The sequence below is a fragment of the Myxine glutinosa genome, chromosome 10 (assembly GCF_964187855.1).
Source record: "Myxine glutinosa chromosome 10, kmMyxGlut1.1, whole genome shotgun sequence".
Taxonomy (NCBI): domain Eukaryota; kingdom Metazoa; phylum Chordata; class Myxini; order Myxiniformes; family Myxinidae; genus Myxine; species Myxine glutinosa.
This window is the reverse complement of record NC_136270.1, coordinates 22474134-22497666: the sequence shown is the minus strand read 5'-3', so window position 1 is coordinate 22497666 and position 23533 is coordinate 22474134. Positions and strand designations below refer to the sequence as shown.

General features: G+C 48.9%; 1 protein-coding gene across 1 annotated transcript; it reads right to left on the bottom strand.

Annotated features, from left to right (window-relative positions):
- Nucleotides 1-843: 843 nt before the first annotated feature.
- Nucleotides 844-20866, bottom strand: LOC144893937 (uncharacterized). The gene is made up of 3 exons (XM_078785173.1): nucleotides 20396-20866; nucleotides 16790-19747; nucleotides 844-900 (listed from the first exon to the last, which is right to left on the bottom strand). Exons 1-3 carry the CDS (start codon nucleotides 20603-20605, stop codon nucleotides 844-846), a joined length of 3225 nt encoding a protein of 1074 aa, XP_078641299.1. The 5' UTR covers nucleotides 20606-20866.
- Nucleotides 20867-23533: the final 2667 nt, after the last annotated feature.

The window sequence follows — 23533 nt, the reverse complement described above, 5'->3', positions numbered from 1 at the left end:
CCATCTATTTTGAGACACCCTGGTATGTAGGTATTGGGGAGAACTGTCTGCTCTTCTCTTTTACCAAGTCTTACCAGGTAGGGCAAAGGGGGGCATTAAGCTCAAGGGGGCATTAGGCTCCACTACATTGTAAATGCATTGTATTTACCTTCAAGATTTACAATGTAGTGGAGCCTAATGCCCCCTGGAGCGTAATGCCCCTCTTTAACCACCGTTTAGAGGCCATTTTTCCCCGCAAAGCGGGGGTTGGCCTTTTCGGGGACCGTGGTAGTTGTTGTTTTTTTGGTCCCCTTTTTGAAGCAATGTTTTACGGCCGGATGCCCTTCCTGACGCCAACCCTTTTTGCCGCCTTCAACGACAAGCAGGGAATTACCAGTGAACTGGTACTCAATTAGCCGACCTCGGAAGGATGACAGGCTGAGTCAACCCCCCTGGCATTAATTCGGCGATCGACCAAGATTCGAACCCAGGATCCTAGGATCCTAAGCCGGCGCCCTAGCCGCTAGCCCAACACCAGGGCCCTCTTTGCCCTACAGTATCTACTACACCTACCTACTACCAACTACCTAACCTAATTATGCCATAGTGATGGGTAAAATAGTGGCAAGAGGCTTTGGCTACGCCGGCTCATTGCGGCTTTGCAGTAGGGTACTAGTATTTTGATATACTAATACTATCGTGTTAATTTGTGATTGTAATGATGAATGATGCTGTTTGGAATGAAAATATAGAAATATTGAGTTTAAAGCACAATGAGGAACTGACGTAAGGGTTTCCATCCGTGACATTCGCGGATTCCCCATTTGCAGTTTCGCCATTGACTGGATACAGCAACATTCATACTCAGTACGTTTTTTGTGCAAGTCCTTCACGAACCTGCTGCCAATGCTTGACATTCACCTGAAGGTGGCACACAAATGTGGAAGTTATTGTTTCATGGTTCAGCATTCTCCGTTTTTTTTTTTTACCCAAGTCATTCACGAACCGGCTGTCCATGCCTAAAGTCAAAATTTAAGTACTTACATTATTTGCTAGCTGGTAACTGGTAACTGGTATCCCCACCTAGGTCAAACTATCCTCTTCAAATAATAAATAGCACACCATGCTGCATGCAAGTTTGATGTAGTTTTTGTTAACGGCCTTGTAGCATACCTGCCTGCTCTACTGCTTCAGCATTAGTTTACCTTTCACCAAGCCCAGGTCTGCTTGGACCAGGGCGGAGATTACACGTTTGTTTTATTATTGACAAATGGTACTAATATTATTATTGTTCTTAATATTACTGGTATTAATAAATGCTTTGGTACAATGATATTGTTGCGGAACTCTCGAAGCCCGTCGACGTACAGAGGGGGGAGAGGGGGGGTTAAACCCCATTCCCCCCTCAGGTCTTTGAGTCCACGAGGCCGAGTCACCACTCCCGTAGCGAGCGTGGGAAAGGGTATCGGGTCGATTCCACACGTACCTTCGGTACCCACGCTGCCACAAAAACGGGGACTGGACCTCGCACCAGCCACGCTAATCGAATACGCCCGAGCGGTTTGCGTATCACGTGACTCGTGCCGTTACTTTTATTGAACCCGATTCGAGCGGTTTTATTCGTGCGATTCTCGGCCAATAAATGGAAAGGACGGGAACGGTCAGATATAAGAAAGAACACAGGTTTATTTACAATGTACAATGATCAGGATAAAGGGAAGGGACACAGAGCAGATGCTTAACAGTCTTAACTTATCACCCAGACATGGGCCCACTCACTCACGCAGGGAAAAGGAGGAAGAACAGTTCGCGCTCCAAACGCGCCCTGGCGCCGTTCACTCCTGGACAGCTCGCCGGGTGTGGCCCTCGGATGTTCACGGCACGTATGCTGGGAGCGCAGGCAGGGAGACCGTACGTCTGTGGCCCGGAATGGATCGTCCTCACGAGCGCGTTATTCACAGCAGCAGCAGAGCACAGGGCACGGGGAAAGTTCGTGTACAGCGACTATAACAAGCAAGGGACTTTACTCGTGCTGTGACAATGTCTCTTTCTCACTGCTCAATCACCATGAACCAACCACGAACCAACTTTCTCCCGGGGCGACTGACTCAAAACCTCGAACCTTGGGTGACTCTCGCTGATTCTCACACGGGGGGCTCGGGGCAGGGTTTTATATAGCCCCTCCCCGGTCCTACCCGAATGTTGCAAGCCCCTCCTCTCGCTGCCGTTGTGAGCCACTCCCCTGGAGCTCCGATTGGCGGCTCGCTGCTTACCGGCCACTCCCTGCAGCACCTCCCTTCGGCCTTGCCAGACTTGTTCCAGGCCCAGCACGTGGCATTTCAGCTCAAAGAACACCTAACTCACTGGCCTGCTCAACGCAAACTAACACAGGAAAGGAGACTACGCTTACATTTAATAAGAAATAACTGAACTAAAGCGAGGCAACATGTTGTGGTGCAACTACCTATGAGGGGGGTCGTTCTTTATTCTCAAAACCGCAACAATATCATTGTTTTTGGTAGTTATTTTGTAATAGGAATACCATGCCATGGAAAGACCTATTAAACTGCTCTATACACCTTAACATGGCGCATGTTTAGGAACAGGAATTTTTCTGGATTCTTTGTAGTTAATTAGCCTGATCATCTCAGGAGATCATATTGGTTCACGAGTTATCAAGTGACCACTATATTCGTCATGGGTGTGCGTCTGTGTGTCTGTCTGTCTGTCTGTCCGCAGCATAACTACCCGATGATATCATCCTCTCTTGATGAAACTTGGGTGGGAGGTTGATATCATGATCTAGTTGTGTCCTGCCTAGAGTGGGCGTATTGCGCCCATTGTGGGCGGAGCCATGCCCGAAAAAGATGTCTTTTTAGGGGGTAATCGAGTTCAAGCTACATCTTCTCCGAGGGGTTTGGTGGAATCTGACAGAGGTTTTGGTATTTGGTTAGGCCAATGTCATGAGTCTAGCCCCACGGAGCTCGATTTTTAATTTTCGCCCCAAGGTCAAGGTCACAAGGTCACGAAATTTAGAAAAGTCGATTTCTGATGGTTTTATTACATTGCTCGCTTCCTGATAGGGTCAAATGTCATACATGATCTTATATTATCACATACATCATGAAATACAAGTTTTCCAACAAATTTCAGAATCTTCGACCTTTGACCTGTGAAGGTCACAAAGGTCAAATTTTCAAAGTTGTCGGAATCGAACCAAATTTTCGGTATTGTGTAGCTAATGCTTCAGTCACATTTGGCTCGGAGGCCGTAGGGTCTAAAAAATCTACAGCCACTAGTAATTATAGGGCGGTCGCAGTATTTCCACGGTCACACAATGTAGCAGTCACATATGTTTTTATTTTTCGGGTAGCCGCACGGGGTATTTAGAAATTGTGGAGACCGAAAACGTGGGGGTGCCGTACGGTCTTTGATTTGATGTCGCACGGTGACCTTAGGGCGTCCCTGCGGCGGCCATAGAATTTTCAAGGCAGACGCAAGGTAGCCTCAAGGTGCCCGCAAGGTGACCGCAGGGGGGCCCTAAGGCGAATGTGCGGCCAGACGGACAGTAACGAGTGGGTATATATACCAGTTCTTTTTCATATGTATAACAGCACTTACAGTTGTCATGGCTACGGCTTGTCGAATTGCTACGGCCGACCTAGAAATGAAAAAAGTTATAACTCCGCGCTATAATTCCACGGCGACCCCTACGGCCTGTAAAAGATAGCCATACGCCCTAGGGCCACCCTGAGGCCACCTCAGAAACTCTGCGGCCGCCGCACGTTTCTGTCAATTTAGGGGGGGTACGGCCGCCGTATCCTAGCCGTAGAGCAAATGTGACTGAGGAGTAACTAACCTCATAACATTGCTCATTGAGCATTGTCATTGAATACCGCTCGCTCATGAACCATCGTCGTCTCCTGACTTGTCTAAATCTATTCTCATTTTAAACAGGTTCCAGGGCTCTGCTGCTGAGTCCGCTGGGGAAGCTTAGAGCTCTTTCATATGGCCCCATCAATAGGAATTTCTGACTATGTCAGTGCCTGCAGGGGGCTCTATTTGTGACCTTCGCTCCGAGCTCCACAAACCATCACTACGCCACTGGTCCCAGGTATCCCTAAATGGTGGATGTTGTAGATACGTCTGCAGTCTACGTGACCGCACCGGCCAAGGCTCGCTGAGGGCCCCGGTTGAGGCACAGCAAGCTGACAAACTTTACAAACACGTTACGAAAGTCAAATTCTCGCGCCCAAATACCGAACCCGTAACTTGGAACTTACAGCCGCGCCATTGCTCGGAACAGTCCCAAAGCAAAGTATGATCCTCACGGGCCTCCGGAATACCTTCGACTTTCGTTTCCAGGCATGCCACGCGCTCCTTTTTGCCCGTCTCCTCTCTCCGGGACATCATCAGCCACAACCAATGGTCAGCAAACGGAGGGCGGTGCCATTTGCACAGTGCAACCCCTCCCTTTGCTTGCGCTTCCATGTGCCACTCGCTGAGTCAATATATGGTTTGACCATAAAAATTCCAACAACAGTTTTTTTGGTGGATTTTGGTTTATTGGGGTGGGCTGATGAACCAAAAAAAGGTCTATAGAAATCTGACCCCTGGAAAGTTGTCATTTCCAAGATGGCGTCCAACATGGCCACCAGACACATTAAATGGCTATAAGTCATTTACTATTTACCCTAGAGTGGTGATTTTGGTTTCTACCTCTCGGTTTTAGGGTCGAGGAAACCAATAAAACCAAATGAAGAACATCAAGTTACTATTTAGTATGTAATAACTAAATACATGGCCTGTAATCTGTAGCATGAAATGTAACATCATCTGAATTCAATACAGTTTTATACACAATAACCCATTATGAAAAATCACTAGTCATAACTGTCATCTTCCACAACTGCAGTATTGTGGGGATTGTCACATCACAGTAATTGTCTTGGCATTGTCCACATGCAGGGTTGCATGGAAGTCGATATGTCTTGCAGCTACATCGTTGGTTGCTATAGCCAGTTGTGCAATTGCAATGGATGACCTTCAGTAGGGTTTCCGAGGCAGAGTTATTTTTCATCATGATGGGTTGTAGGTTATTGTCCTCGAGACTCCAACCCCAATTTGTTGGGTCCATCCCAGCATCCTTCTCCAACTAGACCATTGTCTGATAATAGGAGCGGAGGCAGTGGTCCTTTTACGGCTTCTGCCACAAAGTAAGACGCTCTGGTGTCACAAATAATTTTGTGGATATTTCCTTTCTCCTAAATGTCGAGTGCCTTCGTGATGCGAGTGAATCCGATGGTTTACCAGCAAAGAGGGTAACCATAGCCCCAGTGCCCAATTACTCAATCCTGGTGCATGCCTGGTTCAGTTTACTGAATGCGTCTGCGCAGGTGTTCAATGTGGAGTCTCCTTTTACAAGCTTCTGGAAAACATCTTTTTTCCCCCATCCCAAATATCCTAGACAAACTGTCGCATCCTGTGATTGCGTGAATAAATGGCATTTGACTGCGCACTTTACTGCCCAAATGCTCTTTCAGGATGTTTACGTAACAAACAGGAATTTTAGACTTAGATTGATTATCCGAGCAGAAATAAAGATCTTTGCCAGCCGGAGCTGCATGGTGTAGTAAGAGGACAAGGAGATCTGTGTCCTCCACAATCAGAGGTGTGGACTGGCACTTTGCAGCATGTATTGCTGCCGTTACGATATCCACAACAGCATCACCAGTTACATTTATGTCTTCACAACCACTAGCTGCTAACTTTTCACTGATCAGGTTTATCAATGATTGTTTATTCTCACCCCTGGAAAGAAACTCATCTTTCTTTTCCGTGAATTCGGAGTTGGATGTGACTTTGATGACTGGATAAAAAATGATTGCCTCTCCTTAGATGAGTATTGTCCTTTAAGGTTGGCGCTCCATCGCAACCATCAAAAACAACAGTAGCCTTCCCATAATGCCAAACCATGAAATCTATGTAATATTGTGCAATGGTCCCATACGTGTCTTCATTTTTCCAAGGCACGTGATGGATCAGAGAGCCTCCATCTAGGACGTATTGATCGGTGATGGGAATTGTCCTCTTGATGGAATCGGATGAATTCACATGATCAGCTACAGCATCAGCAAGCTATGGTTTGTCTGCTTTACAAAAGATGTGTCTTGCTTCAAACAGAGCAGGAGGGAATGTACTTACCTCATAGATGAGAACATATTTCGGTGAAAGGTCTCCATTTTGTGACACAACAACAAATCATTGAAACTAATGCGGGGTCAATGGTCCTTTCACTCCCAACCTTGACACCCGATGCATCCCCTCGGGCCGAGAGTCTTTGCTTTGTCCTTTCTTTTATATGAGTACTGGCAGAAGTACCCGGCGTTGCCGGGCGGGGGAAGGGGGGAGGGGTGGGGAAATGGGGGGGCGGGAATGGGGGGGAGGGGGGAAGTGAAAGGAGGGAGGGGGGAAAGGGGAGGAATGGGGAGGGAGGCAGAAGAGGAAGGGGGTTAATCACCTTTTCATTGAATATATGCTGGTGGGTGAATGTGGCGTTCATCACGTTTCTGAGTAAAGTGTGATGCTGTCCAGGAAGAAGAAGAAGAAGCCGTACTACCAAATTCGTACACTTCTGGAATAGTTTGATTTATTTGTATTCAAATGTCTGGTGAATGTTTTGTATTTATTTATGCGAATGTGTACTTGTATATAACTGTCATTAATTTTAAAAAGCTTAGGCACTATCGAGCGATTTTTTTTTAACTCCAAAAAAACGATCTTTTTTTTCTATTGTTTTTTTTTTTTTGCCTAAAACACTGCCAGGCACTCACTAATGAATCTCTGAACGTTTGACGAAGATCCGTTCAGCCATCTCTGAGGAAAATGGTGACACAGACAGACAGACAGACACACACACACACACACACACACACACACAGACATCTCTCTTATATAGTAGAAGGATAGCAGAAGTACCCGGCGTTGCCGGGTGGGGAAGGGGGGCGAGGGGAGGGGGCGAGGGGAGGGAAGGAAGTGGAGGGGAGGGCAGGAGGGGAGGATGGGGGGAGAGTGGGGGAGGTGGGGAAGGGGGAGGGAGGGGGAAGGGAGAGGGGAGGGGAGGGGGAGAGAGGAGGAGGAGACAGGGGGGGGGGGAGGGAGGAAGGGAAGGGGAGGGGGGAGGCAGGAGAGGAAGGGGGTTCATATATATTCTGGTGGGTGAATCCGTGAATGGGGTGAATGTGGCATTCATCACGTTTCTGAGGTAAGTGTGATGCTGATCAGGAAGAAGAAGAAGCCGTACTACCAACTTCGTACACGTCTGGAATTGTTTGATTTATTTGTATTCAAATGTCTGATGATTGTTTTGTATTTATTTATGCGAATGTGTACTTGTATATAACTGTCATTAATTTAAAAGGGCTTATGCACTATCGAGGGATTAAAAAAAAAAACAAAAAAAAAAAAAAAAACGATCTTTTTTAAAATTTTATATTTTTACATAAAACACTCTCAGGCACTGACTGATGAACATCTGAAAGTTTGACGAAGATCCGTTCAGCCATCTCTGAGAAAAATGGCGACACACACACACAGACACACACACACACACATCTCTCTTATATAGTAGATGAGAATACAGGCTGGCCTACCATTTTTTATGATCTTGTTCCCCACATTTTCTGACTGATTGGATAGTATTAACATCATCCTCAGCCACAACACCAGTGATGATGTTTCTTAGAGATGGATCTGGAGAGAATGGAGAACAGGTCACCAGCTTAGAATGTATATTTTCAAGATCAGACAAGTCCCTGTGGACTCTTGATTCAGTGGCCTCCTTATGTTGTTCATTCGTAATGTACGAAATATTGGTTAGTTCTTGCATGGCACTATTGTACTCAGAGGATATTGGGGACTAGCCGAAACCCGTGGAACATCCACGGAAGGGAGGATGTGGTGTATGGATAGAGTGTACCATTATGGATGGCATAGGGGATTTGCTTGTCCGAGTAAGAGTTAGGAAGAAAGATGAGAATGAAGAGTGCGTATATATGAACAACGTATTTATTGCAATCTACTTAAATGACAACGCTACGATATACTTTTGAAAAATGAATGGATTCAGAATAGGAATCGGCATAGCACCACTCTGGGATTGTCCACTCAGTGGATGGCTTGCTGTCGCCTTCGCCTGTCCAATCAGCGGACGGCTTGCTTCGCCTTCGCCCAGCAGACGCCAATACGATGGCGTCGTAAGATGGCGTCGTATCGGTAGTTAATCGGATGCTTTTGGGCCCCAACGTCGGCTAATTCAGATTTTTCGAGTATGGCTGTACGTGATAAACAAAGAGCGCGGTTCGTAGATCGTAAATCCATTCGTGCCGTGGGCATCGGGTCACTGGGTGCGGCGTAAAAGGGATAACAAAGTCGAGTCCTTACGCTATTATTATATAGATGACATTGTCCAAATAGCACGTTGCTCCTCTGGTATTCCACCGCCCCTTGTGAGTGTGAGACCTCCCACACTTTTGAGGGATGTCATGAGTGTTTGTTCAATGATCAAGTCCGATCCAAGCCCAGCCCAAAACTGATTACTTCTGTGAACTAGATGGTATTCATAGAATACTTACCCTGCGCAGTCAACTTGTTGCGAGCCAACGCTTCTGTTTTTGAACATTTTAAAATCTTTGATCCAATATGGCTGCCAGAGCACGTGAGCGATGACATCATAAGTTTATATTCTCCAATATAATTGTTGCATAGATCACGCTCAATACATTTCAAACTGATCAGACTAAACGTTGTCCCTGTCGAATTATGATCTCATAATTATGGCACCAATGACGTCATCGTTAACAAGACCTATTCCCCATATGGAGTTCTTTACAATGAGCCATGTTTAAATTTTTTCCATGCAGCGGTTTTAGAGATATAGAGTTGCAACATTTTTCGGTTTTTCCAAGATGACCTATGACGTCATAATTATCAATAAAATATTCTAAAGAAGGAGGCGCTCCTATGGGGAAAATTTTGTGTCAATGAGTCAGACCAACAGTTGCTGAAAATTTTAAAATAATGATCGGATGTATAAGTGCTGTATTTGTCGAATTATGACGGCATAACGAAGGCATCGATGACATCATCATTAACATATCGTATTCCACATGGGGAGTCAGTGACAATGAGCCAGATCTCAATTTTTTCCATGGAGTGGTTTCAGAGATATCGATGTGCGAAGTTTTTCCAAGATGGCGCCTGTACCACGTGACCTATGACATCATAATATTCATTAAAATAATATACAGGAGGAGGCGCTCCTATGGTAAAATTTCATGACAATCGGACCAAACGTTGCCAAAAAAATGAATTTTTAAAATGCAGACACACACACACACACACACACGCACATATACACACGTACACACACACACACACACACACCACACACACACACACACACACGCACACGTACATACACACACACATGTACACACACACACACATGTACACACACACACACACACACACACATATGCACACGTACATACACACACACACGTGTACACACACACACACACACATATGCACACGTACATACACACATACACACACACACACACACACGCACGTGCATACACACACACACACACACACACACACACACACACACACACACACACACACACACACGTACATGCACACACACGCACATACGCACACGTACATACACACATATATACACACACACACACATACACACACACACACACACACACAAACAACACACACACACACACACATTAAATATATACACACATACGAATACATTGGTGCTGGTCTTTTAAATAATTCAGCTGCGGTTTGCTTCATGACAAAAAACAATACATTGAGCAAAGAGAAACTTTGTCGCTTCAAAGCTGATTTGGTGAAAAAGTCTCTGATATCCGTCCATGTTGATAATGTTGTCATGCACACAAAACTGGTCGAGAACTGTTATCTAACTGCTCAAATCCAGCACAATGAGACCGATCCGTCCCTCTGTGATGCAAACGATGCTGAATGGCCAGAAACCTGAAACGTAACTCGATTTCCAACGGAAAACAATAAACACTCAAAGCTTTCTCGCCATGTATGTGGCCTTGTAGCGGTTCCCGCTGAATGTACACAATCGCCTTGCACCTGCCAGGACGCGGCCAGGGCGCGATCGCCACGCCGGGCTCGTCCGGACGGGCCCAGACGCGCCTCTCCTGGGCATGCCCGGACTCGCTGTTCCCGGGCACGCCCGGTCTCGTCTTTCCCGGGCATGCCCGCTCTCGCCTTTCCAGGGCTCGCCCAGAGCGCCCGGGCACGCCCAGCCTCGACTTGCCAGGCCGCGTCCAGGACGCCCGGGCATGTCCAGACTCGCCTTTCCAGGGCTCGCCCAGAGCGTCCAGGCATGCCCGCTCTCGCCTTTCCAGGGCTCGCCCAGAGCGCTCGGGCACGCCCAGCCTCGACTTGCCAGGCCGCGTCCAGGACGCCCAGGCATGTCCAGACTCGCCTTTCCAGGACTCGCCCTTGACACCAGGGCATGCCCGGTCTCGGTTTTCCCGGGCAAACGCCCCGGCATAAATGTGTATATATATTGCTGCCCGATAAACGGGCTTGTGAGAATACCTGAGCTGTTTTGTTTCAATAAAGCAACTCGGACGAATTCCGTCTTTGGTCGCGTCAATTCTTTTGACTCGCGTTGGAGCGCAGCTCCTTCACTGGGTGACCTACCGACATGGACACGGCAGTGACTCTTAAACTGCCTACCTTCTGGGAGGCTCACGCGGCTGTTTGGTTCGCCCAGGCGGACTCCCAGTTTGCCCTGCGAGGCATCACCGCGGACGACACCCGCTTCCACCATGTCGTGGCAGCGCTCGGTTCTGCCACCGCGGCCCGCGCCCTGAGCCTCCTCGAGCACCCGCCGGCTGCTGACAAGTATGACGCGCTGAAGACGCTCCTCCTCGACACTTTCGCCCTCTCACCGGCGGCATGCGCACGGCGCCTGCTCGACCTGCCCGAGATCGGCGACACGCGCCCGTCCGAGCGCATGGACTATATGCTCTCGTTGTTCAGTGAGCACTCTCCGGATTTTCTGTTCCGCGAGCTGTTCCTTCGCCAGCTGCCTCACCCGGTACGCCTCGCCCTGGCTGGCACGTCGATCACCGATCCCCGCGCCCTCGCCAGGGAAGCTGATAAGATCTCCTCGGCGGGCCAACACATCGGCGTGGCTACCTGGAGCCTGCCGCCGTCCGAGGCAACGCCCATGACGCCCGAGTGCCCTGCGCGGTTGGAGGCCGAACTGCCGGTGCAACTGGCGGCCGCCACGCCGCGCCGACCGCTTCCGACACGACGGCCGGGGCCTCCACCTGACCAGGCGTGGTGTTATTACCACGCCAGGTTCGGACACAAGGCTCGGACGTGCCGACCCCCGTGCACTTTCAGCAAGTCGGGAAACGGCCAGGCCGGCGTTCATTCCCAGCCATGAGCGCCGGCCACTCGGGCAACTTGCTTTTTATTCGGGACAAAGCGTCCGGGCGGCGTTTCCTTTGTGACACCGGCGCCCAACTGAGCATCATACCCGCCTCCGAGCAGGACAGGCGGGATGCCATTTGCGGCCCCTCTTTGGTCGCTGCTAATGGCTCGGCCATACGCACTTTCGGCCCGCGCGACGTCACCCTCTGCTTCGGCAGCCAGCGCTTTCAGTGGACCTTTGTGACCGCCTGCGTCCCCATGGCTTTGCTGGGCGCCGACTTCCTCTGCGCGCACGGGCTGCTGGTCGACGTCAAACGACGTCGCCTTGTCAACGCCGAGACCTTCAGCTCCCTGGTGTGCACGATGAGCAGCTCCGCGCCGACCGAACTGGCGTGCGCCCTCCCGACGGCGAACGAGTTCGCTCGCCTGCTCGCGGAATTCCCAGCCCTCACGCGGCCGACGTTTTTGGCCGTCGCAGTGCGGCATGGGATCGAGCACCACATACCCACTACAGGCCCGCCGGTCTACGCCAGGGCCCGCCGCCTCGACCCGGCCAAGCTCGCTGTGGCAAAGGCCGAGTTCGACGTGTTGGAGCACCTCGGCATCGTGCGGCGCTCCAATAGTGCGTGGGCCTCACCACTGCACATCGTGCCAAAGCCGGGGGGCGGATGGCGCCCGTGTGGCAACTACCGCTGCCTCAACGACGCTACCACCCCCGACAGGTACCCGATCCCGCACATCCAGGACTTTTCCGCCCGTTTGGCGGGACGGGTCATATTTTCCAAAATTGACCTGATACGGGGATACCACCAGGTACCTGTCCGGGCGGCCGACGTCCCGAAGACGGCCGTCATCACGCCGTTCGGCCTGTTCGAATTTTTGAGGATGCCGTTTGGCCTCAAGAACGCGGCCCAGGCGTTCCAGCGCTTAATGGAGGCGTGCTGCGCGACCTGCCATTTCTTTTCGTCTATCTGGACGACATCCTCGTCGCCAGCACGTCCCGCGCCGAGCACCTCCTCCACCTCCGAACACTGTTCGGTCGCCTCAGCGAGCACGGCTTAATTGTCAACCCGGCCAAATGCCACTTCGGCACGACGACTGTTGACGTTTTGGGCCACCGCATCACTAAGACCGGGGCCGTGCCGCTGCCGACCAAAGTCGAGGCCATCACCACGTTCCCGCGTCCCCGTTCCATCAAGGCCCTACCAGAGTTCCTCGGCATGGTGAATTTTTATCACCGATTCGTGCCCCGCGCTGCTCAGCTCATGCGGCCCCTTTACGAGGCCCTCCGGGGCAAGCCGGCCAAGCATGACATCGTTTGGTCCGCGGCCATGGACGCGACCTTTGCGAGCGCAAAACGGGCCCTCGCCGACGCAACGCTGCTGGCTCACCCGGTGCTCAACGCGCCCATCGCCCTCACTACGGACGCCTACAACTACGCGGTGGGCGCCGTCCATGAACAATGGGTGGACGGGGTTTGGCAGCCACTCGCTTTTTTCAGCCGGCAGCTCCGGCCGAACGAGTTAAAATACAGCACGTTCGACCGCGAGCTGCTCGGTCTATTCCTGGCCGTTCGCCATTTCCGACACCTCCTGGAGGGCCGCCCGTTCACGGCTTTCGTCGACCACAAGCCGTTGGTCTACGCAATGGCCAAAGTCACGGAGCCGTGGTCGGCCCGCCAGCAGCGCCACCTCTCCGCCGTGTCGGAATTCACCACGGACATCCGGCACGTCGCCGGCAAAGACAACGCCGTGGCCGACTGTCTTTCTCGGGCCAGCGCGAACGCGGTCCACCTCGGCGTGGACTTCGCGCTCATGGCGGCCGACCAGGCCACCGACACCTCGGTGCAGGCCCTCCGGGCGGCGGACACGGGCCTCCGCCTGGCCGACATCCCCTTCGCGGGCACCGTCCTGCTCTGCGACGTCTCCCAGGGCCAGCCTCGCCCCATCGTGCCCGTTTCCTGGCAGCGCCGCATCTTCGCCTCCATCCACGGCCTTTCTCACCCGGGCCGGAAAGCTCCTCAGAAGCTGGTGTCGGCGCGTTTCGTCTGGCACGGCCTTCGACGGAACGTCCGCGACTGGGCCAATGCCTGCACGGCCTGCCAGCGGGCCAAGGTCCACCGCCACACCCAGGCCCCGCTAGCACCTTTCACCGTGCCTGCACGGCGTTTTGACCACGTCCACGTGGACCTGGTGGGTCCGCTGCCCCCATCGCGGGGGTTCACCCACCTGCTCACCATGGTGGACAGGACCACCAGGTGGCCGGAGGCCGTGCCCCTCACCTCCACCACCACCGCCGACGTGGCGCAGGCGTTCATCGCCACCTGGGTCTCGCGCTTCGGCGCACCGGCGGACATCTCGTCCGACCGCGGCCCACAGTTCACGTCCGAACTTTGGGGCGCGGTCGCCCGCTCGTTGGGGGTCACGTTGCACCGCACCACGGCCTACCACCCCCAAGCCAACGGGTTGTGCGAGCGGTTTCACCGCTCCATGAAGGCCGCACTCATGGCCGGCCTTCAGGACGACGGTTGGACCGACCGGCTGCCGTGGGTCCTTTTGGGCCTCCGCACGGCTCCCAAGGAGGACCTCCGGGCGTCCGCCGCCGAGCTCGTCTACGGCCAGCCGCTCCGCGTCCCGGGCGTCCGCGTCTCGTCTTTCCCGGGCATGCCCGCTCTCGCCTTTCCAGGGCTCGCCCAGAGCGCCCGGGCACGCCCAGCCTCGACTTGCCAGGCCGCGTCTAGGACGCCCGGGCATGTCCAGACTCGCCTTTCCAGGGCTCGCCCAGAGCGTCCGGGCATGCCCACTCTCGCCTTTCCAGGGCTCGCCCAGAGTGCTCGGGCACGCCCAGCCTCGACTTGCCAGGCCGCGTCCAGGACGCCCGGGCATGTCCAGACTCGCCTTTCCAGGACTCGCCCTTGACACCCGGGCATGCCCGGTCTCGGTTTTCCCGGGCAAACGCCCCGGCATAAATGTGTATATATATTGCTGCCCGATAAACGGGCTTGTGAGAATACCTGAGCTGTTTTGTTTCAATAAAGCAACTCGGACGAATTCCGTCTTTGGTCGCGTCAATTCTTTCGACTCGCGTTGGAGCGCAGCTCCTTCAGCCTATTTATTTCCTTTGTGGTAATTTTAAGTGGGGTAATTTTGTAGCTTTTAATTGGGAAAATCTACATTGGGAGCAAAATCATTGTTGGCCGTCCACGTCTGCTTTGTACTCAGACTTTCCTTTCCTTTGTCTTCTGTTTCCCTTCATCTTCTTCTTCTTCCGTATGCTAAACATGACGAAAACATATTTTTTATTTTAAAAATGTCAAATTTATTAACCAGTGATCTACATCTTCTCATAATAAAGGTTAGTTAAAAATTTTATAACAAAAGCTCAAATGTTAAAGTAGAAAGTATCTCAAAATGCAAGCAGACAAAATAAATAAATAAAAACAGAAGCGATTTTGAAAACCTGGGCATGTCGCCTTGTGTAGAGGACGGGCCGTAACAAGGCCATTTTGTACTTAATGTGAAAGGAAAAAGGCTAAAATATTGGGGGGAAATTGCCATTAGCGTCCCCCACACCATAAATATTGGGGAGGAGCCGGGGGGGATACATCCCCATGTCCCTCAACCCGGCATCAGTACGAATAGTGGGGCAGATATGTAACAAAAATTGCACGAGATGTTCACATCCGGCAGAAAGTTTGAAATTTTGCATACAGGGGTATTTTGACATGCTGAGTTCAAAAATTGGCGGATCCAAGAGGTCTGACCAATGGACAGGCCGCCATCTTGAATTCCAATATGGCTGCCAAGACGAAATGTTGATAATCCCTATCTTGGGTTCTAAATGACCTGTGGTGCTCAAATTTTGTACACAAGGGTATGTTGACATGCTGAGTTCAATAAGGCAATAATTTGAAATGTCTGACAAATGGTATGGCCGCCATTTTGAATTCCAATATGGCCGCCAAGACGAAATGTTGAAAATCCCGGGTTCTTTGCAAAAGCAATACCAATTCAATGGATCCCTAGTTGACAAATCATATAACAAGTCAAAGAGCTCATTTCAAAGTATATTTCGTACCAGTTGGCAGCCATAACATGCTGCAAGCTTTTTTCCATCCGTTTTACTTCTCCTACTGCTCATCTCGGAAGCATTGTCCAGAGCAGAAACATAGTTCTGTGCATGGTAGATTAGCAGCAGCACATTTGCAATTTCCAGCACACCGTTTTTTACACTTGCACTTGATCAGCTCTCGGCACCCTTTTGACGCCTCTGGCATTACTGTCCAAAATGGATGCCAGACATCATCTGCATTTTTAGCCCATCCCCAATCTGCAGGTGAAGGCAGCTCTGGGTTAGCAATTTGGGACTGTCCCCAGATGTGACCGGCCTGAAAGACTGCCCTCTTCACATGTTGACGCAGTGCCTCTTTTGTCGGTGGAATATTTTCCGATTGCCGATTTCCCTGAGCAAACAGCTGCTTGCGTGCTTCGTTCACTTTCTTCAGAGGGGAAGTTCTACTGTACAGAACAACGAAGAACCTCTCTATGTTGTCCATGTCATCATCTGTTACTTCCGCTGGTGCATGTGAGAGATGATTGAAGACCTCCCCCAAGTTTGGCATGGAATTCCATATGCTCCACACAGTCTTTTTGCCAATCCCACATATGGCAGAAACAGTATCGCATCCGGAAACAGTATGCAGGAATAGAAGCCCCCATGAGCGTTCAGGGCCAATGTGAGTCGCAATAGTGTGAGCAGCAATGTGCCTGAAATAGTTTCCATGTCCAAATGCCAACCACATTGCACAACCGTCCATAATGCTTGCCATTGCGATAGCCAACACAACCACATCCGTGTCTGTTGCATGAATGACGATACTTCTGTACCCCTGCTGATATGCATGCCAAGCATGTAGCATCATTCGTGAATCAGCCTCTTCATGCGTACATGGTTGAATTTGAGAAACATCAGAAGGGGGCTTTGTTTTAACCTCTACTTCTAAGGTTGTAAGAAGTGTTTTTCCCTCTGGAATAGGCATCGTTTGCAGGGAATCAGCAAGGAAACTGAATAATGTCTTTTTGTTGGAATCTACACGAAGGAAGCTGCTCCAGTTTCGTGGCACGGATGTCTGTTCAGTCACATGGAGTGGTATGCCAGTGCCACGACCAAGCCTGGTGCCTTCTTTGAGACTGTCCGTTCTGTAGGTGTCCCACACCACATCAACACGCATCACAGTCCCCTCATTTAACTTTCGGGCAATGTACGGAAGGACCTGTTTCTGTGCATAGTCACAAAATGTCCTGATCACACTGTTGCACTTCTTAGGCTCCAAATGATGGACTAAGGCAGCCCCATCGAAAATACGAACTTCTCCTTTGGGCGCATCACGAGGACGTTGTGCTAAAGCTTCCAAACAGGGCAAAAGATCAGCCTTGCCGGTTGGTGGCCGCATTGTATTGATACCTTCAGCCAATGCAGGTGGCCACCCATGACACTCATATTCATAAAATGTGTTAAGATCACCATCTCTAGTTTGGCAAGAAATGTACATTCGTGAGAAGAGCTCCACATTACTTTTCATACGTGTAATCTTCGCCTCAGACTTTCCAGGTGTTTTCTTGGGCTTCGATTTCAACAGTGGCAGATTGTTCTTTGAAATGCTATCATAGAAATTGTCAGAAGGATCCTTGATTCGCTGCCCCACAAATCCGTCAAATTGTGTTTTGCCAGTGTCCTCCATGGATCGCACTGCGGCTATCACTTCATCAGGCATGATGACCTTTGTGTCAAGCACATACAAGTCATTACTGTCTTCCGCAAACGGGTTTCCAAGTTTTTCAAAGGAACTGATTGCATTATTGAGATCTGATGCAAAGGATTTCTGGACACTAGGCAATTGTTCGTGGTGGCGGACATCAGTTTGCCTCTGTCTTTGAAACTGGTCCTCAAACTCATTCAGGATTCTGGCTATTTCTGCACCAGCTACCATCCACCGGCGAAGAGCCCCTTCATTCTCAGTAATTCCAATGACTCCACCATCACCTTTCACATAAGCGTTCTGCTGTTCGTGTATCTGATCGTGTGCCATAGCAGAGAACTTGTGTGATGACTTCTGAGTGACAAAGTTCCCCTTGACAAATTCACGATGGATATCCATGGAATCGTTTGAAAGTTCCTGAAGGTCTGTTACATGCACTGTCAACCATCTGGCGTAATGGTAATGGTCCATGGCAAACATCCACGGAATGATCGCCGTGAGAGTCTCCACATAGAGCGTGTAGTTGGCTTCCCGTTGTGATCTTATGAATGCCAAGAGAAGACACTCCAACTGCAGGACTTTATTCCAGTAGCAAAACTGGGGGTACTTTGTAGCCATCTTCTTGCTCCAAAGATCAAATGATTGTAAATCTTCAGTTTCACATGTTTTCCGGTAGTCATCGTATGCCTTTCGCTGCAGAGCGTACAACGCCGCTACTGTGACTTGGTGTGCCCATTGTGACCTCGATATTTGCGAACCTTTGTGAAGACTATCTGCTCTTCCCTCTGTTGTTACACCAGCACTGGTCATTACACTTGCCCAGCCACTCCCCTCCAGGAAGCTGCCGATCGCTTTCAACAAGGCCATCTCTACATGAAGTCCTCCCATCATCACAACAAACTTGTCTTCACCATATATACCTGGCCAAGTCCATTGAATCTTCTTTGCAATTGCATAGAGTGGTTGATCAACGGTCAGAACTGGAACTTGTCCGGGGTTTACTAGTTCTGTCGCCTGCTTGATTAAATTCATTCCATGCTTCACCATTGCCAATGTGTGAGCACTCTCGCGGAACAGAGGTAGCAGTCCTGTAATTGCAGGAGGCCGAGGAACTTCAACCTGCAGATTTGCCATGTATGCTGACCAGGAGATATTATCTTCACTCTCAAGACCTTCCTTCTCCTGCAGACTTTGTACAAACGAAAGCCACTGACTTTCTTTGTCCTGTATTCCGGAGGACACACTTGGAGTGGATGGACCTTTTGGTTTTCTTGGAATGGGATTATTAGTTGGAAATGTTTCAGGAGGCACATCACTGTAAGATGCAGGAAGGGCGGCTATGGTTTTGGAGCGCTGTTTGTTCTCATTCTCAGTGACATTCTCATGATTTCGAATGCTGCCACTTTTGTCATGTGAAACATGTTGTGTCAGTGATAACGCGGTTCCATGAAATGAACTTTGTGCTGATGCTGATGATGGGTTGTGATCTATGTTGTCTAGGTTGCCTGTTGTGAATATTCCACTTCGCAATTTTGTTGGACACACAACGCCGTCATGTTTGTATATTTCTATGACTCTGTTGGCCTCATCTGTGGATACCTCCAGTATGCGATCATAGGAAACACACAAACCATGTTGAAAAAGAACGTCAACGAGATCCCGTTTCCTTGTTTTGCTATGAATGAGAAGACCCAGGTAAAGTGGCAGTGATGTTTCACGTTTCAAATTGTGACGTACTGCTGTAGTTTCCAACCTTCCTCGTTTCATAGTGTTGAATGTTACAAGTTGAGTTAAGGATTGCACAGAGACGCCTCCCTTGTTGTTTGCGTTTTGTTTTTGTATGTTTGTACCAGCAAGAATCATTTCCATCAACGCTGCCAATGATGGTGGTGAGTTGTTATATGATTCGTTAACTAGGGATCCATTGAATTGGTATTGCTTTTGCAAAATATCTTTGCGCACAATCTGGGCAGCTCTCATGAGAATGACCGCGTCGTTGTCAGAGCTTTGTCTACAAGCATGCAATAAAGCTTCACCAATGTCCTCTTTGAATGACAGTGCCACTTCATGGTTGCTCTTATGTGCCTCAAGTTGCGGAAGGTGTCTGAGAAGCTTGTCCTTAAGGTGAGTTGAATTAATCCTCTTTGAGATATCACCTCCCAGTTGTGCCAGACGTTCTGTATAAAGCTTTGTGAGATCGGCTAACTTGAAAGTGTAACTGTCATCTGTACACTTCATTTCTTCCAAATAGGCTATCAATTCGGCCAAAGCTACTGATTCTGGTGGCATATTTTCACTTGAACTGGCTTCCTCATTCTTTCTTACAAATGATCTGTATCGAGTGTGGAGAACAGTCATGCACTTCTTGTGATAAACAGCATCTGATGCCGTCATATCACCTACAGACAATCTAGCCAGGAGTTTTGTATCCCTCAATTCTGTTGCCATCAATCGAACATTGGAATCTACATTTTTTGTTGCCGCTCTGTGGACTATTTCTTCATCTATCTATAATTCCAGTAATCTCTGTGTGTATGTTTGTATGTTTGTATGTTTGTATGTTTGTATGTCTGTATGTCTGTGACCGCTGTTTCTCGACAACCACGGGTCCGATATACTTGAAACTCGCCAGGTATATTGCTGGGGACCCGAGGATGTGCCTTTTCAAGGTTTCATATTAATCGGAGAAGTAGTTACCGAGCTATGTCCAAAAAACGATTCAACCAATCAGAGAGCAGCGAGTTATCACGTGTGCCGAACGTGGCGAACAGACTCTGCCTCGGACGGCACATTTGAGAGCGTATTCATTTATTTCACGTTGGCAAACTATGTTGGCGTTAAACTATGTTTTAAAACTAATTAAAACTAATTTGCGATTCTTTCGCTTTCCTGCGCGTTTGTGCACGCTATGGCGATTTCTTTACCAAACTCCGCAAGCCGTTCGCTTTGGACCAAACCATTTCATGTAAATAGAGGGGGGGATTGTCACCGTACTCGCAAGCCGTTCGCTTTGGACCAAACCATTTCATGTAAATAGAGGGGGGGGATTGTCACCGTACTCGCAAGCCGTTCGCTTTGGACCAAACCATTTCATGTAAATAGAGGGGGGGGGATATAATTTTAGATATATATATAGTACGGGCATGCCCTAGTTACTGATAATGCTATCACAAAAGAAACATGTGCTAGCAGTACTCTGTTCAACGGATGGAGATTTGAAACTTGTTCTGAGTCTTTTCTTAACAGGCGAGTAAGTTTCTTCACCAAGTTTAAGGTCTGAACTTTGCTTTCTTTCCCTTGATTCAGCCCTGGCCACACGAGAGCTGCTGCACTGCACATAACAGTTTTTGTGCCATTTGGCAGCATGCGCAGCTAGGGTTTCTGCAATACCGCAACCATCATCTAGTCGGGAAATGTTTATCCCGCAAGGCAAGGCACCTAAATCATTCAATGCCTTGAGATTTTGAGCAAGATTCTCGTAGACGTCTAGACACGACTGATTGCTGCCCTTACGTGCATCTCTTAGTGGTTCATTTTCAGAACGTTTCTGGCAAAGAGCGCAAATGTTCCAGTCTGTTGGCATTGGAATTGTTGACGATGTTTTCTTTGATTTCGACATTGGATCTGAAAGAGAAAAAACATTAAAAAAAGAAATTATTGGAATGTCATGTGAATGTTCAGTTCCGGCAGAAAGTGTTAAATTTCACATACAGGGGTATTTTGGGGTGCTGAATTTCCCAAATTTCTACTGCCTTCGACAAAATTACAAACTCATCAGTAGATTTGAGATGCAACAATTTTCCAGTTATCATAATAATGCTCAAATGATTTAACATTATGACATTACCGTACACTGTGCTATTAAAGCAATGAAAACATCGATGTTTGTCTTGGCGGCCATATTGGAATTTAAAATGGCGGCCATACCGTTTGTCAGACATTTCAAATTATTGCATTATTGAACTCAGCATGTCAACATACCCTTGTGTACCAAATTTCAGCGCCACAGGTCATTTAGAACCCAAGATAGGGAATTTCAACATTTCGTCTTGGCGGCCATATTGGAATTCAAGATGGCGGCCGGTCCATTGGTTAGATCTCTTGGATCCGCCAATTTTTGAAATCAGCGCCCCAAAATACCCCTGTATGCGAAATTTCACACTTTCTGCCGGAAATGAACATCTTTTTCACATATCTGCCCCACTAGAATGAAACTAGCAACCAGCACGGGTCCATTTCGGCGATCGACACAGTTTACGGGACATACACATCCTCATCTCCATCCCTCCCTCATCTCCGTCCCTCCCTCATCTACTTCCCTCCCTCATCTACCTCCCTCCCTCCCTCCCTCATCTAGTTCCCTTCCTCATCTACCTCCCTCATCTGCCTCCCTCCCTCATCTCCCTCCCTTCCTCATCTCCCCCCTCCCTCATCTACCTCCCTCCCTCATCTACCTCCCTCATCTACCTCCCTCCCTCATCTACTTCCCTCCCTCATCTACCTCCCTCATCTGCCTCCCTCCCCCATCTCCCCCCCTTCCTCATCTACCTCCCTCCCTCATCTACCTCCCTCATCTCCCTCCCTCCCTCATCTCCCTCCCTCATCTCCCTCCCTCCCTCCCTCATCTCCCTCCCTCCCTCATCTCCCTCCCTCCCTCCCTCATCTCCCTCCCTCCCTCCCTCATCTCCCTCCCTCCCTTCCTCATCTCCCTCCCTCCCTTCCTCATCTCCCTCCCTCCCTTCCTCATCTCCCTCCCTCCCTTCCTCATCTCCCTCCCTTCCTCATCTCCCTCCCTCCCTCATCTACCTCCCTCCCTCATCTACCTCCCTCATCTACCTCCCTCATCTCCCTCCCTCCCTCATCTCCCTCCCTCCCTCATCTCCCTCGTTTCCCATCCTCATCTCCCACATCTCCCACAGCTTCCACCTCTGCCTCACCACTGATGGATGACCAGCCATCTTGTTCAAAGGACTGATTTGTGTGTATATATGTGTATATGTTATCGGGTACTTTATCACTTCTTTTTACAGTGCCACATTATTTGTGTATATATATATATATATATATATAATATATACATACCACCATATATCTATCACCGGCACCGATCTCAAATAGTGAGATGCGTTTTACCTGACAAAGTTAAATAAAAAAATAAAAAAACCCAGAATGAGAATCACAGCCTCGCTTAAATAAATGCATATTGCATATATACATTTGGTTATAAAATTGCAAGATATGCTAAGTTTTGTCAGATTACCCTCCAGATTTGGACATTATTTAGTCTACAGCATCCAATCCTCATATCCGAATCCAGATGTTGATGATATGCTTCAATTATGTAATGATAAATTAATCGATCGTGTTTCTTCGGCTTGGCACGTTTGAGTTGGTCGAAACAAAATGGCGGCTGAATAACACAGCCATAGATATATATATATAGATTGGCAGTTGCCGGCCAATCGCAAGCGGCCGAGCGAGATTTGCGTCCGCCATCTTGCCACAGGATAACTGGGCGTTGTCATCAATCTGCGCTGCTGGTAGCCAGTGGTAGGTGCCACGTCTTAATGAAGTCTGACGTCGGCCAGGCTTCAAATATCACAATGTGCTTTAGGCCTTTGCTGTAATTATATTTTGATAGGAGTGGGAAGTCAGAAGATGTTTGGAGACTCTTGTAACGGGCTCGAGAGAGGAAAAGGAAGACGTGACTGGCACTGACAGCTCTCGTTTCAGGATTCGCGATGGTACTCTATATCAGCCTGTGGATATGGCCTGTTGTTTGTTCAGCGATTTGTTGACCATTCAACAAGGATAAATGCAAAGTCATGCATATTGGTCCTGGCAACAAACATATCGACAACATGGAAGATAAAGAATTGAGCGAAACATCACCAGAAAATGAATCTTGGTGTACGGATTAATATAATGATCTCAAACCCAGACTGCAATGCTCCAAAGCCGCAGCTGAAACCATTTTGGGACTAATAAACAGACCATTTAAATACATGGACAAGGATTAATTCATCATATTGTACAATACAGTACCTTATACTGAGCGAGGGGTCTGGGACTATTTGCCCCAGTGTGAGAACAATATGTTCACATATTAATTATTGTAACAGTGTCAAGGCGTTCATTGTTTGACTTGCTATTTGCAGGAGTTGAAGGTTGTCACTCACAAGCACAATGTGGATCTGTCATCATTGAATTTAACTGCTTTCTTTAACATTTGTACTTGTCCACTTTTGCGTTGAAAATAGCAATAAATATATAGGCTTACATTATATGCACCAC

Bases quoted from the DNA above. Each gene is read 5' to 3' on its own strand.
- LOC144893937 (XM_078785173.1), bottom strand. From the start codon at position 20,605: ATGCTGCCAAATGGCACAAAAACTGTTATGTGCAGTGCAGCAGCTCTC. The intron at 19,748-20,395 runs GTAACTAGGGCA...CTGGAATTATAG, and splicing joins CTTTTGTGATAGCATTATCA to ATAGATGAAGAAATAGTCCA. The intron at 901-16,789 runs GTGATCAGGACA...TGCCACCTTCAG, and splicing joins AGCCTAAGAAGTGCAACAGT to GTGAATGTCAAGCATTGGCA.